Source organism: Mastigoproctus giganteus, chromosome 12 (genome assembly GCF_048544385.1).
Source record: "Mastigoproctus giganteus isolate SK-2022 chromosome 12, ASM4854438v1, whole genome shotgun sequence".
Lineage (NCBI taxonomy): Eukaryota > Metazoa > Arthropoda > Arachnida > Uropygi > Thelyphonidae > Mastigoproctus > Mastigoproctus giganteus.
In genome coordinates, this window is record NC_143586.1 from 34,943,607 (window position 1) to 34,957,971 (window position 14,365).

The 14,365-nt window shown below is 40.9% G+C and overlaps 1 protein-coding gene across 1 annotated transcript in view; it reads left to right on the forward strand.

The window, feature by feature from the left end:
- LOC150076876 (spectrin beta chain-like) overlaps nt 1–14,365 on the forward strand; it is an 800,006-nt gene that overhangs the window by 639,219 nt on the left and 146,422 nt on the right. Inside the window, exon 38 of the mRNA XM_090386889.1 lies at nt 8,236–8,320. Coding sequence (XP_090243015.1) covers nt 8,236–8,320 — 85 coding nt within the window. The remainder of the gene's footprint in view (nt 1–8,235; nt 8,321–14,365) is intronic.

Consider the following 14,365-nt stretch of genomic DNA (forward strand, 5'->3'; position numbering starts at 1 on the left):
AATCAATGGACACTGCTCATCGTGGACTAATGTTATTAGTGGAGTCCCTCAGGGTTCAGTGTCGGGTCCACTATTGTTTTCTGTATTTATAAATGATATTGATGATGGTATATCAAGCTTAATGTCCAAGTTTGCAGATGATACAAAGGTTGGCAGGGTTGTCAAGGACACTACTGACACTATGCTGCTGGAACAGGATCTGGAAAGGTTGAGCAGATGGGCTGAGAGGTGGCAAATGAAAGTTTAACATTGACAAATGTAAAGTACTACACATGGGAAACAGCAACCCCAGAGCAACGTATCAAATCTGTGGTACTACGCTGACAGTGGTAGAGAATGAAAGGGACTTGGGGGTGGTTGTGCAGGCAGATATGAAGTTCTCTGAGCAGTGCAGACGGGCTGCAAGAGTAGCTCATGGAGTATTGTCAATGATATACAGGAATTTTTCCAGCAGGGATAAGGAGGTGATTATTCCATTATATAAGGCAATGGTCAGGCCACACCTAGAGTACTGTATACAGGTCTGGAGGCCTCATTTCAAGAAGGATGTAGAGCTGCTGGAACGAGTACGGAGAAGGGCAACAAGATTAGTGAATGGAACAAAGGGGTGCTCTTACGAAGAAAGGCTTAAGTTTTGCAAATTACAGTGTCTGGAGACTAGGCACCAGCGAGGTGATCTGATAGAGGTGTATAAAGCCTTGAATGGTTTAAGCATGCTCAATGCTGATGGGATTCTTCCTCTAGCTCAGAAAAATCACCTGAGAGGGCATAAATTCAAATTGAGGAAAGACAGATGTAGGATAGATGTGCGGAAATTTGCCTTTAGCCAGCGGGTGGTTGGTTGGTGGGACAGACTTCCATCCCTTGTGGTGGAGGTTGATAGCCTAAATAAGTTTAAGGCTCAGCTGGACAGGTATTTTGAACGAACAGAGGGGTGAAGTGGAAGTGGGGTTTTTTTTTTGGCTGATGCTGCATAAGCTTGCTTTCTTGCATCAAATGCCTCTACTAATGCTAATGATACATGATCATGCCCAGGGAATTGAGAATTATGTACACGTGATGACTGCCAGCGCTCATCACACTGCAATACAGTACATTCTATAATAGGGTATAAGTGCACTCCCCTCGTTGTTGTTGTTATTTAGTTTTTAGGAGCATTACAACAAAGGCCATATTGCTCTGGGGATATGCGGTGGTAATTTCCTGACCTTTCCGCATCCTCTGTATTTGGTGGTCATGGGCTCGAACCCCGATCTGATCAAGAAGCGTGTGCTACACACTGCTGCTCCTGCCCACCTGGGTACGGAGGCACCCACTCCCCTCGTGCAATTCATAGTACTATTATTGGTAGCTATGTGCAGTGCCTCAAGCCATGAGCGCTGACGGTAATCACATGAATAGTCAACAATTTCAATATCCCGCCGGGGATCAAGTTGTGCTGCTCAACCCAATAATGCTCAGCAACTGCGGAGTGTTCAAAATTAGCAGTTCACAGAACCACCTCATGCTCAGAAACCCAGTCTTTCCATCTTCTACCAGACTCACCTACATAACAATCCCCCCGCAATCTGGACACATAAATAATGCAGTAAACGGAACCACTCCATAGGAAAGCAGGAACAGGTGTTTTCACAGAAATAATAGACTGTGATTTCCTCCCTGGAAGTTTCACACATCGTATATGATGGAGACGAAAATCCTAATGATGTTCCAATACACCCTGATAATAGGGGATGTAGGCGGTAGAGACAAATTCATTGCCGCGAGGAGGGTTAGATTGTGTAACAAAATTTGTGAGCTTGAAGCTCACATCTATCTAGAACATGAGGTGGATAGCCACAATTTGAAAACTCTGCCCTAATTTTAGAAATTTCCAATTGCCTGTCACCAGTCGAACTAGAGTGGATCCAAGTTCTGGAAAATAAAGTGCAAGCAGTGCTATGACCTGGGGTGAGAGCAGACTCATAATTGATGAATTGGCCAGCGCACATTGGCTTCCTAAAAACGGAAGTTACTAAGCTCAAATCCATGCATTGGACTAACACATCCAAAAAAGGAAGAGTATTATCAACCTCTAGTTCAATCGTAAACTGAAAGATGGTGACATTGAATTGAGATATCTCAATATATCATTTATTTATTTTAGTACATTTATTTTAATCAGTTAGTCGGTTGTGACAAGAAACTTGGATATTCCTGTGTATTTTCTTTGAAATGTGACAAGAAACTAATGATATTCCTGTGTATTCTCTTTGAAATATTAGAATGCCAGTATGTTAGGCTTATTGATTTAAATCTAAATTCTTTGCGCTTGTCATATACTTTAGTGTATAATTTATCTTCTATGTTTAGATAGGTAGCTGTATTGGTACTATGCTTATTAGTACGCACTCGACGTGGGCACCTGTACGTGGTGAGGGGACCTCCCAGTGACACTGCTGGACTTCCAGACTAGCATCACTGGGATCCAACGCCCACAGCCTAGGTTCCAGGCTAACATCAATGGAATCCGGTGTGTTTGCCGTGCGCTGCGACCCGTGGAAATTCGGAAAGGGGGATCCTGGTGGTTGAGGGGCCCAGCTTCAATACACCACTTTGGCCCCTGCTTCGACAAGACGGGTGGTCCTGGAAGGCCCGGCTAGGATCAATCGGCTAGTAGGCTTGCCTGCGAAGGTCAACCATGTCAATGCCACGCCCCTACCCTCATGGTCCAAGGGACAGGATTCAGGTTGGCGGCGGTGCGGGTATGGTGTCTGGGTAGCCCAGGCATTCCACTCCCGAGTGCATTTATTGCATGCCGGGTAGTGGGCGTCCCTTTGGGCTCCGTGGTGGGTTGGGAGCCCAGGCACTGAACCACTTTAAATTTACATGAATCCTGATAAACTTACTTCCTCAGGGGGCCCAACCCGTCCCTATCTGCAAACAGAGACGAAGACACAGATAGTATTATTAGTACAGAGAGGGGCAGCGAACTGAAATACCATCGGGGCCTGTTCCAAGGTTTCTAATTATACATTCCACCAGTGAAAAACCGATTGGTAAAATGTCACCCTTTTTATACAAAAAGGGTTAGATGGGTTAGCAGCTTCACCCAAATCAGTTAGGAGGCTCCGTTCTGGAGACCTTTTAATTGAAACTAAAACTGACAGGCAGTCTGAGCAGCTACTCCGAGCAACATCAATCGGAGGAGTACCCATAACAGTGACACCACATAGAACACTCAATTCATCGAGAGGTGTCATTTCAGAATGGGACCTTCTCGATGCAACCGAGGAGGAAATCTGCTTGGAATTGAAACCACAGGTAGTTATTGCTGTCAAGAGAATTAGTGCGCGTAGGGAGGGGAAACTTGTTAAAACCAGGAGTATTATCCTGACTTTTAACTCGCCCAAACCACCTGATGAGATTAAAGCTGGCTACATCAACTGTCCAGTGCGTCCATATGTTCCAAACCCTTTACGGTGTTTTAAATGCCAGAAATATGGACATTCTCAAATGGCCTGCCGTGGAGTCCTTGCATGTGCTCGATGTGGTGCAAAGGACCACGAAACAACAGCATGTTCAGCCACAAAACCCACCTGCATTAACTGTGAGGGAGAACATCCAGCCTATTCACGAGCATGCCAGAGGTGGAAAGAAGAAAAAGAAATTCAACGGCTGAAGGCAGAGCTAAACATATCGTATCAGGAGGCAAGGAAAGCGATGAAACCTCTCAACATCAACAAACCTACCTACGCCCAGAAGGTAGCAGGGAGGTGTTCCATTGGAACTCAGATGGACATGTCCATCCCTCCAAAAGAATCATTTACTCCCATCGCACGTTATCTCTTAAGCTCCCAAAAACCTGCACAGAAGGACCAATCAGCTGCCACTCCTATATCGGTACCTCCTAATGCTCCACAAGTAACAAAAGCAATTGCAAAAGAAAAGAATAAGAAAGGTGAAGCTTCCCTTAATACCCAAGAAAACATGGATGTCGAGCAGAAGGAGGTACAAGAAGACTCAGTTTTGGAGCCCTTTGCTGAGGAGGAAATGGACACTGGACAGCGTCCATACTTCCCCAGGAAGGATAAAGCCAAAACTGAAAAAGGTAAGCCCTCAGCACCTCGGAAGCCGCCTGATGGACCCACCAAGCCAAAATAATGGCTAAATTCCTACAGTGGGACTGTCGTGGATTCCGGCAAAATACTGATGACATCAAGGCACTCCTGCAAAAGCACAAACCAGCTTGCTTTTGCATACAGGAGACTTATTTAAAGGCAAATGATGACCCCACCATGCATAACATTACCGTCATTCGTAAGGATAGAATTGTGGATGGTCCTGCTCACGGAGGAGTCGCAATCCTCATCGGCAACCAGATCCCATTTCAGCCTTTGCAGCTTACAACTAGCATTGAGGCTGTAGCAATTCGCCTTACAGTGGGGTTCTTATTAACTGTCTGCTCTGTTTATTTGCCACCTGGGATTGACATCCCCCAGAAAGGCCTTGATGATCTTATCATGCAATCGCCTCCCCCTGGTTTAATTCTTGGGGATTTCAATGGACATAATACCCTGTGGGGGCGGTGCAAACATCAATCGAAGGGGACGAGTCATAGAGCATATGCTCATTGATAATGACCTCTCCCTCTTAAATGTGGGAACAAACACCTTCTTCCACATGCCTACCTGTACATTCTCTGCCATTGATCTTTCTATCTGCTCCCCTTCTCTCCTTCCTTCACTTACTTGGGAGGTAGAAGAAAATCCATATGGAAGCGATCACTTCCCCGTGATAACCACCCTAACTAGTGGTAGACCATGTTTTCCATTTAGTTTACCACGGTGGAAGATTGATCAGGCTGACTGGAATGCCTTTCAATATCTGGCAAAACTTGACATCGCTACAGTCAGTCAGGAGCCAATCAATGAAGCAGTCATGTATGTCACAATCGTTTCTGTGACATACATGAAGCAGTCATGTATGTCACAGAAACGATTGTCCAAGCAGCTGCAATTGCAATCCCAAAATCATCCAGCCGGTTCCCACTATATCCCAAACCTTGGTGGAATCCAGAATGCACAGCTGCAAAAAAAGCACAAATCAAAGCCTGGGGGATATTCCGCCGATATCCCACGACTGAAAATTTAATATCATTCAAATGTGCACATGCGAAAGTGCGTTATGTACGACGTCAGAGCCAAAGGAAATCTTGGATTCGTTTTACATCTTCCATAACTCAGGCTGCTAGCTCAAAAGTAGTCTGGGATAAGATCCGGAAAATGAAGGGGAAATATTCACCATGCCCTTCAGTGATCCTCAAGCACAACGGATGTCCAATTGCAGATCGAACTGCAGTTGCAAATACTTTAGGGGAAACATTTGCAAAAATCTCTGCAATAACATCTTTTCCGGCAGAGTTTTTGGCCCTGAAAAAGAAAATTGAGAAAAACCCACCGAACTTCTCTTCAAAAGGGCTTGAATTGTATAACAAGCTCTTTTTACAGGAAGAGTTAAATGCAGCACTCTTTCTCATGCATGCAAGTGCTGTGGGGCCCGATGACATCCACTACGAAATGTTAAAACACCTCTCACCACAATCTAAGGATCACCTTTTAGTTTTGTTTAACAGAATTTTTATTCACAAACAATTTCCGGATTCCTGGCAAAGGGCTAATCGTCCTTGCTTTCCCAAAACCAGGAAAAGATCCTAGCAATCCAAGTAACTATCGTCCTATTGCTCTGACAAGCTGTTTGTGCAAAGCCCTGGAAAGAATGGTTATTGCACGCCTCGTATGGTAGAAACAAATGGTCTGCTTTCCAGGACACAGTGCGGCTTCCGAAGAAATAGATCCACTCTGGATCATTTAATCCGATTGGAAACGTCCATTCGTGATGCTTTTATTAAATCCGAGCATTTGGTAGCAGTTTTCTTTGATATTGAAAAAGCGTATGACACAGCCTGGCGATTTGGAATTTTAAAAGACCTCTATAACTTTGGTCTTAGAGGGAACCTTCCTGTTTTTATTAAAAACTTTCTTTCGGATCGCCAATTTCAAGTCCGTTTAGGATCCACCCTCTCTCGAGTTTTCTCTCAAGAAGAGGGAGTCTCACAAGGATCCGTTCTAAGTGTCATGCTTTTCGCAATCAAAATAAACTCTATCACAGAACAACTTCCACCCACTGTAAACAATGCCCTCTATGTTGACGACTTTGCTATATTTTGTCATTCATGCAATATGAGGGTTATTGAAAGGCCCGTCGGACTGCCAACAAACCGTTTGGTATTCGCATTCAAGGGCTGCTGAATGAGCTAAACTTGACGGTAGACAATGTTGCCCAGTCACCAGGGCAATTCTTTCCACCCTGGCATGCTTATTTTCCAACTTGCGACTTCTCCCTTAAGATCTGGGAGAAGGCTACTACACCGCCATCTGTCTACCAGCAACTCTTTGCATCACATAGACAGCAGTATTCTGACTTTCTGCCAGTCTACACAGATGGCTCAAAGTTAGAATGTTATGTGGGATCTGCTGTTGTGTTCCCTCACAAAACATTATCCTATAAGATCCCACAAGCATTTATACTGCAGAGTTGCATGCAATACAAACAGCCCTAGATCACATTCAAAATCGCGAATACCAGAGGTACATGATTTATTGCGATTCGTCAAGTGTGTTACAGGCTCTGGTATCGGTGAGTTTTAACCCTCATCCGATCCTGTGCAGGATCTGGCAGATTCTTTTTTCTCTCATGAAATTAGAATTCAATATTCGCTTTTGCTGGATCCCAAGCCACATTGGGATCCGTGGAAATGAATCGGCTGATGCCGCTGCCAAATCAGCCATTTCCCTGGATAATCATTGCCTGTCAGTCTCCTATGCAGACTACAGGCAAATAATACGTTCTAAATTACTTTCCCAATGGCAAGATTCTTGGCACGGACAGGACACAAATAAACTACATCACATTAAGCCTGTAATCATGCAATGGCAGTCCAGTCTACGCAGGGTCCGAAGAGAGGAAGTTGTTCTTGCTCGGCTCCGCATAGGTCATAGTCATCTAACCCATTCCTACTTGAGGGCAGATGACCCACCTATGTGTGAGATGTGGAACATTATTTTAACCGTCTGTCATATTTTAATAGAATGTCCTGTTTTTATAGAACCATGACGCTTGTGTTTTATCGCTTTTAATAATTTGACTGAGCCATTTACACTCAGTCAGATAATAGGTGACAGAGACAATATGTCCGACGTCTTTAACTTTTTACAATCTTTTAATTTTTATACAAAGATCTAAGTGTTATACTTTTTATGCTTTTAATTTGTACCTTTTTTACATAAAAATTAATTGCTTGATGTGGTAGCCTTGGCTACCAAAATGTTTAGTAGCATTTTATATTTGACTTGGCGCATTATGGCCTTAGCTGCCAATGCGCCATAAAAAATCAAATAAAATCAAGCTTATTAGTACATTCTACCTCTAATTCGGTGGGCAGTGATTAACTATATATTTAAGAAAGTAGGGTTCAGTTATTACTATTAGATCATCTATGTGTTGATGAAGTATTATGTTTTTATTTAAGTTTCTTTCAAAATGATGTAAATAGAGATGAGATTAGCAACTAGGCATGAGCTGCAGGCCCCCATTGCTATACCAGTATGTTGTGTATATATACTATCTCCGTTTAATATGTAACTATTGAGTAAACATAAGTTAATTAAGCTGTCCCAATAATTCTCCTGGCATGGTAATAAGTTTTGTTACTCCTTATAATAATTACTAAATACAGATTTTAAGTTCTTATGGGAAATACTAGTAAATAAGTTTTTAAAATCAAAAGTACTTATATGTTCTATAGTATTGGGGTCATTAGCATTAGTAGAGGCATATGATGCAAGAAAGCAAGCTTATGCAGCATCAGCCAAAAGAAAAAAAAAAAAAAAAAACCCTTCCACTTCACCCACTTCTTTTCAAAATTTGCATTTCGTTTTTTCAAAATTCGCACTTTGTTTCTTCTTGTTTATAACGTTACTCTTTTATTTTCCTCTCTTCCCCCTTTATTCAACATATATCGCTCTCAGGGTACACCGTATTTTCTTTATTAGCATTAGTTAAATAATAGATATATACCTACTACATTCTACACATAAAAATAATATAATTTTATTTACATATATATATATATATATATAATATTATTGAATTATAATGTTTTGTTTTATGGATAAATTTTTAATGTTTTCATAGATCAAAGAGAAATTGTACTCTCTTACAATGCAACGTACTTGTATGATGAACCGATGGGAAGAACGTTGGGAACACTTGCAATTAAGTAAGTATATCATTAATGTGCTAAGGTTTGGCCCTTAATTATAAAACCTCATTATAGAGGCTAGTGTAATGTAAATAATTTAGGATGAAAAGTCTTGTTTTAGAAACCACCTAGCTAATATCATATTATTTAAAATGCATCAAGAAGTTTCCTTTCTAAAGAAATATTTATTTGCATTTTTTTTAGAACTTAAAAAGGACTTTTACTTCTAGCACAAGGTTTTCAACAGCTTCAAACTTCAATAAACTAAAGTTTGTACAGGGAATGTTTGCAGTCATAGTCTTTGAGTTATACTCATCCATGATAATCCTTCACCATTTGTAATAGTGCTGTTAACTGTTAGTAAAAGCACTGATATTTTCTTTATTATGGGAGAATTCTGTAACTCTCTTAAATGCTGTATTTCTTTTCATTGTCTATAATAATGCTACTATCTATTTGTAATAGAAATTAAAGTTGCATGTCTGGGGTGGGAATATTAAGCCATTTTTGCAATTATAGCAGTACTTGATAATGTTATCTATTTATCGCTGTTCTTTTGTATATTTATCAATGATATTGATGAAGGTATATCGGGCTTAGTGTAGAATTTTGTAGATGATACAAAGGTTGACAGGGTTCTTAATGACAGTAATGGTAGTTTGTTACTCTAATAGGATCTAGAAAATTTGGGCAGATGAGCTGAGAAGTGGTAACTGAAGTTTAACATTGACAAACAAAAGTACTGCATATGCATAGAAGTAGCCCCAGAGGAACGTACCAACTGTGTGGTACTACACTCAGGGTGGTAGAAAATGAAAAAAGACCCGGGAGTAATTGTGCAGTCAGATATGAAGTTTTCTGAACAATGCAGACAGGCTGCTAGAGCAGATCATGGGGTTTGTGCTGGCAGGGAAAAGGATGTGATTATCCCTTCGTATAAGGCAATGGTCAGGCCATGCCATGCCATGCCATTAGAACTGCATACAGGTCTGAAGCCTCATTTTAGGAAGGATGTAGATTTGCTTGAATATCTACAGAGAAGGGCAATAAGATTGGTGAGGGGAGTGAAGGGGTTCTCTTACCAAGACAGTCTTAAGTTCTGCAAATTGCAGTGGCTGGAGACTTAGGCACCTGTGAGGTGATCTGATTGAGGTGTATAAGGCCTTGAATGGGTTGAGCACACTGAATTCTGATAGGATTCTTCCACTTGTTCAGATTATGAACCTAAGGTGGGCATAAATTCAAATTGAGGAAAGACAGCTGTAGAATAGATGTGCGGAAATTTGCCTTTAGCCAGCGGGTGGTTAATTGCTGGAACAAACTTCCATCTGTCGTGGAAGTTGATAGCTTAAATAAATATCATCAAAGTTTCTTGTGATGACCGACTAACTGGTTAAAATAAATTTGTTAAAATAAAAATATAATATATACATTAGATAAAACAGAAATAAAATAAAAGCGTTAAAATACAATAAGATAAGAGTTAAAATATATATCATAAAAGCAGCTATTCTGACTTGTGTACTTCAATATATATTAATGGTTACAATAGCAGAAGTCAGCTGGGCATGACCATGTATCACAAGTCTGGTGTTTGTAAAGCAGAATTATGTACACATGATGATCGCCAGCACTCATCGCACTGCAATACAGTACATTCTATAATAGGGCATAAATGTACTCCCCTCGTCCCGATTCATATTCATATTATTATTATTAGCTATATGGCACAAGGAAGCCGGAGCTCTTGCTGCACAAGCAAAAAAAAAAAAAAAAAAAAAAAAAACAACAAAAACCCCAATTTACCCAGAGAGAGAGAGAAGTAGAAGGAAATCACCAAGAAAGAGAAGAATGATGATATCCAGCTTAGGACCCTAGATGTGCCAAGCCCATACTCACTAGATGTGAGCCCCTGGAGTTATTGGTGGCTATGTGTAGTGCTTCAAGCCACGAGTGCTGGCGGTAATCACGTGAATAGTCGACGATTTCAATGTCTCGTTGGGGATCAAGATTGTGCTGCTCAACTCAATAATGTTCGGCGACTGCGGAGCTTTCAAAATTTACCATTTGCAGGGCCCAGCTGACTTGTGCTGTTGTAACCATTAATATATACTGAAGTACACCAGTCGCAGACTAGCTGATGAAGAGGCAGTTCGCTTCGAAAGCTACTATATATTTTAATGCTTTTATTATATATATTTGAACGCTTTTATCCTATTGTATTTGAATGCTTTTATCATATTGTATTTGAACGCTTTTATCCTATTGTATTTTAACGCTTTTATCTTATTGTATTTTAACGCTTTTATTTTATTTCTGTTTTATCTTCTGTATATATTATATTTTTATTTTAATAAATTTATTTTTAACCAGTTAGTCGGTCGTCGCAAGAAACTTTGATGATATAATGCAACCCAATGCACAAAGCCTGTTTTCTAAAGCTTAAATAAATTCAAGGAGGGAATGGTTGTGTGAATTTTTTTTTTTTTTTGGCTGATGCTAAATAATATGCTTGCTTGCTTTCTTGCATCACATGCCTCTATTACTATGTTGGTAATATACATCTGAAATGAGCAAATCACAGCCAATTACAATGTTCAGTAAATTCAAAGCACTCGAGGAGACAGAGTCAGTTGTTTGTATTCAGGCAATACCTATTTATGGCCCATCACTACCAAATACGGAGGATGCGGAAAGGTCAGGGAATGATCACCGCATATCCTGAAGCAATATGGCCTTAGTTGCTAATGCTCCTAAAAACCAAATAACAAACAAACAAACTATTTATGTTCATTTGTGCCTTTATTTTACAATTGTTCTTTTAGTTTTGTTTTTAAAAGCAAAATAAAGTAAAAATAAGAGACTGTATAAATATATCAATAACACTGGAACAGAAGTTTGAAGTGATGTGCAAAATATTGCACACAAAGCATTATTGATATTGGATATTGCTGATTGCATCTACCACCATTGCACATGGAATCTCAATGCAGAAGTTGTGTTCATTCTTAAAAACACGTCCTTGATTCAACCAGTGGATCAAGGACACTTGATCGGTGGGGTACCGAGAAAACTTCATCCTTAATTATCAATGTGACTAATTTTCAGTCATCTCAAGGAGCAAGAGAATCCATAATCTTCTAAAAACCACCATGCAATTACATACTGTAAATATTGTAAGTTGCTATGTATTCACTTAAAGTGGTTACAGCAAGGTAAGAAGTTTTATGGCTGAGTGAAATCTCCAGAAGTATTTACGGTGGTGGTGGGGGGGGGGCGTAGATAATCTAGATAATATGATGGCACTGCATGCATTTGACCCTCTGGTGGGAAGATATGTAAACACTTTTGTTTGTTTGAAAGAAACTCCATTATATATTACATGGGTATGTGAAAACCATATTTTTCTGTGGACCTTCATTTTTTAGTTATTAATTTTTAGAAATGAACAAAGGCTTTATAACCAGGTATGTAGTATCCAATATACAGGGTGTCTCAAAAATATTGGTACAAATGTGTAGGGGAGGTAGGTAACATCTAAAGCAATGTGAATCGCATAGGAACCCATAACCGGAAACATCACGGGAAAGTAGTAGCTGAGGCACAAGAAGCAGAAATGACACAAGACAGTAATTTGTGGCAAACATTTATTTGACATAATATTAACAATGGAGGACGAGATGGATGCATTTCATGATGTTACAGCAGATGCACGAAGGTTCCACCATGAGATGCGATGCATGCGTGACACCGACACAGCATGGATTGGAGGACATGGTCAAAAACACCTGGAGTTTCTTTGACAGTAGTAACAGCAGCAGCGCAGACGAGATCCATATGTCTCCACAGGCGATTCATACACGATAGATTTCCCCCCCCCCCACACACACACCTAAAGAAATCAAGGCTCGATAAATCAGGTGAGCGTGGGGGCCAGGCAAAGGGTCCACCATGGCCAATCCATCGATGCCCAAAATGCCTGTTCAAATGGTCACGAACACACCTTCCATAATGGGCAGGCACACCGTCATGTTGAAACCAAATGTTGCGTCTCACATTTGATGGAACATTGTCAAGTAACCCTGGTTGAACTTGTTCAAGAAAGATCTGATATTTAGCGGGGTTCATGCGGGATGGTAACAGGTATGGGCCGACTAAGCAGTCATCGACTATACCTGCCCACACATTTATTGCGAAGAGATGTTGTTCTGAATAGGGGATGCACTCTGTGTGGGTTGTCGTGAGCCCACACATAAGCATTGTGTTGATTGAATAAGCCTTCCCGAATGAAATAAGCCTTATCTGTGACCAAAACATAGGTTGGAAAATTCAAGTCTTGAACACTTTCTTGGAGAAACCACCACGCAAAAGCCACACGTGCAGTAACTTGTGGGAGCAGTAACTGAACCCTTTGGAAATGAAAGGGGTGTAAGGAATCGTCGTGCTAGAGACGCTGTACACTGCAACGAGACACTCCTAAGGCAGAGGCAATGGCACGTGTGCTGGTAGTAGGATTATTCTGGACGATATTCAACACACTTCCTTCCATGGCAGGAGTTCGCTTCGAACATGGTCTGCCCACACTACTCCTGTTACCTCTAAATGACCCATAATCGCACAAATTTTGATGCACATGCGCAAACAGACGGTGGTCCGGTACATGTCTCTCTGGAAAGCGTTCTCCATAAATTCGTTGAGCGGCTCGTCCATTGCCCTCTGCTAATCCATACACTAGGTGCCTGTCTGTCAGCTCACAGTTCGTATATCGATGCATGCTCTCCGTGCGGTGACTACTGCTTGAATGAGTAAACGAGAAATTTTCCCTCTCGCGGACTGATGAACAGCGCCATGTACCATAATTATGAGAGCATCCTTGGACTCAGGGGAGGTTTCCACAGACTGGAGATGTGCAAATGTATCCCCAATTCACAAAGGGGGATCGAAGGGTGACACGAGTAATTACAGATCAGTTAGTTTAACTTCTCTTCCGGGTAAAATAATGGAGTCGCTGGTTAAAGATGCATTGAAGGATCATCTAGACAAGACTGCAGCAATAATTCAGACACAGCATGGGTTTGTTAAGGGAAAGTCTTGTCTGACAAATTTGATAGGATATTATGATGTGGTTACAAAGGAACTGGATGCAAAAAATAATTTTGATATATATTTGGATTTCAGGAAAGCCTTTGACACTGTTGCGCATGGAAGACTATTGTACAAATTGGAGCAGAATGGTATTAAGGGTAAGTTGCTACAATGGATAAAAGGATGGTTAAGTGCGAGAAGACAGAGGGTGGTAATCAATGGGTGCTGCTCTTCTTGGACTAATGTTATTAGTGGAGTCCCACACGGTTCGGTGTTGGGTCCACTGTTGTTTTGTATATTTATCAATGATATTGATGAAGGTATATCAGGCTTAGTGTCGAAGTTTGCAGATGATACAAAGGTTGGCAGGGTTGTTAATGACAGTAATGGCAGTGTGCTACTGCAACAATATCTAGATAATTTGGGCAGATGGGCTAAGAAGTGGCAACTGAAGTTTAACCTTGACAAATGCAAAGTACTGCATATGGGTAGAAGTAACCCCAGAGAAACGTACCAACTGTGTGGTACTACACTTAAGGAGGTAGAAAATGAAAAAGACCTGGGAGTAATTGTGCAGGCAGATATGAAGTTTTCTGAGCAATGCAGACAGGCTGCCAGGGCAGGTCATGGGGTTTTGTCAATGATATATAGGAATTTTGCTAGCAGGGAAAAGGAGGTGATTATCCCTCTGTATAAGGCAAAGGTCAGGCCACGCCTTGAGTACTGCGTACAGGTCTGGAGGCCTCATTTTAGGAAGGATGTAGATTTACTTGAGCGTGTAGTAATAGCACTGAAATTTTCTTGATTAATATGGGAGAATTCTGTAACTCTCTTAAATGCTGTATTTCTTTTCATTGTCTATAATAATGCTACTATCTATTTGTAATAGAAATTAAAGTTGCATGTCTGGGGTGGGAATATTAAGGCATTTTTGCAATTATAGCAGTACTTGATAATGTTGTCTATTTATCGCTGTTC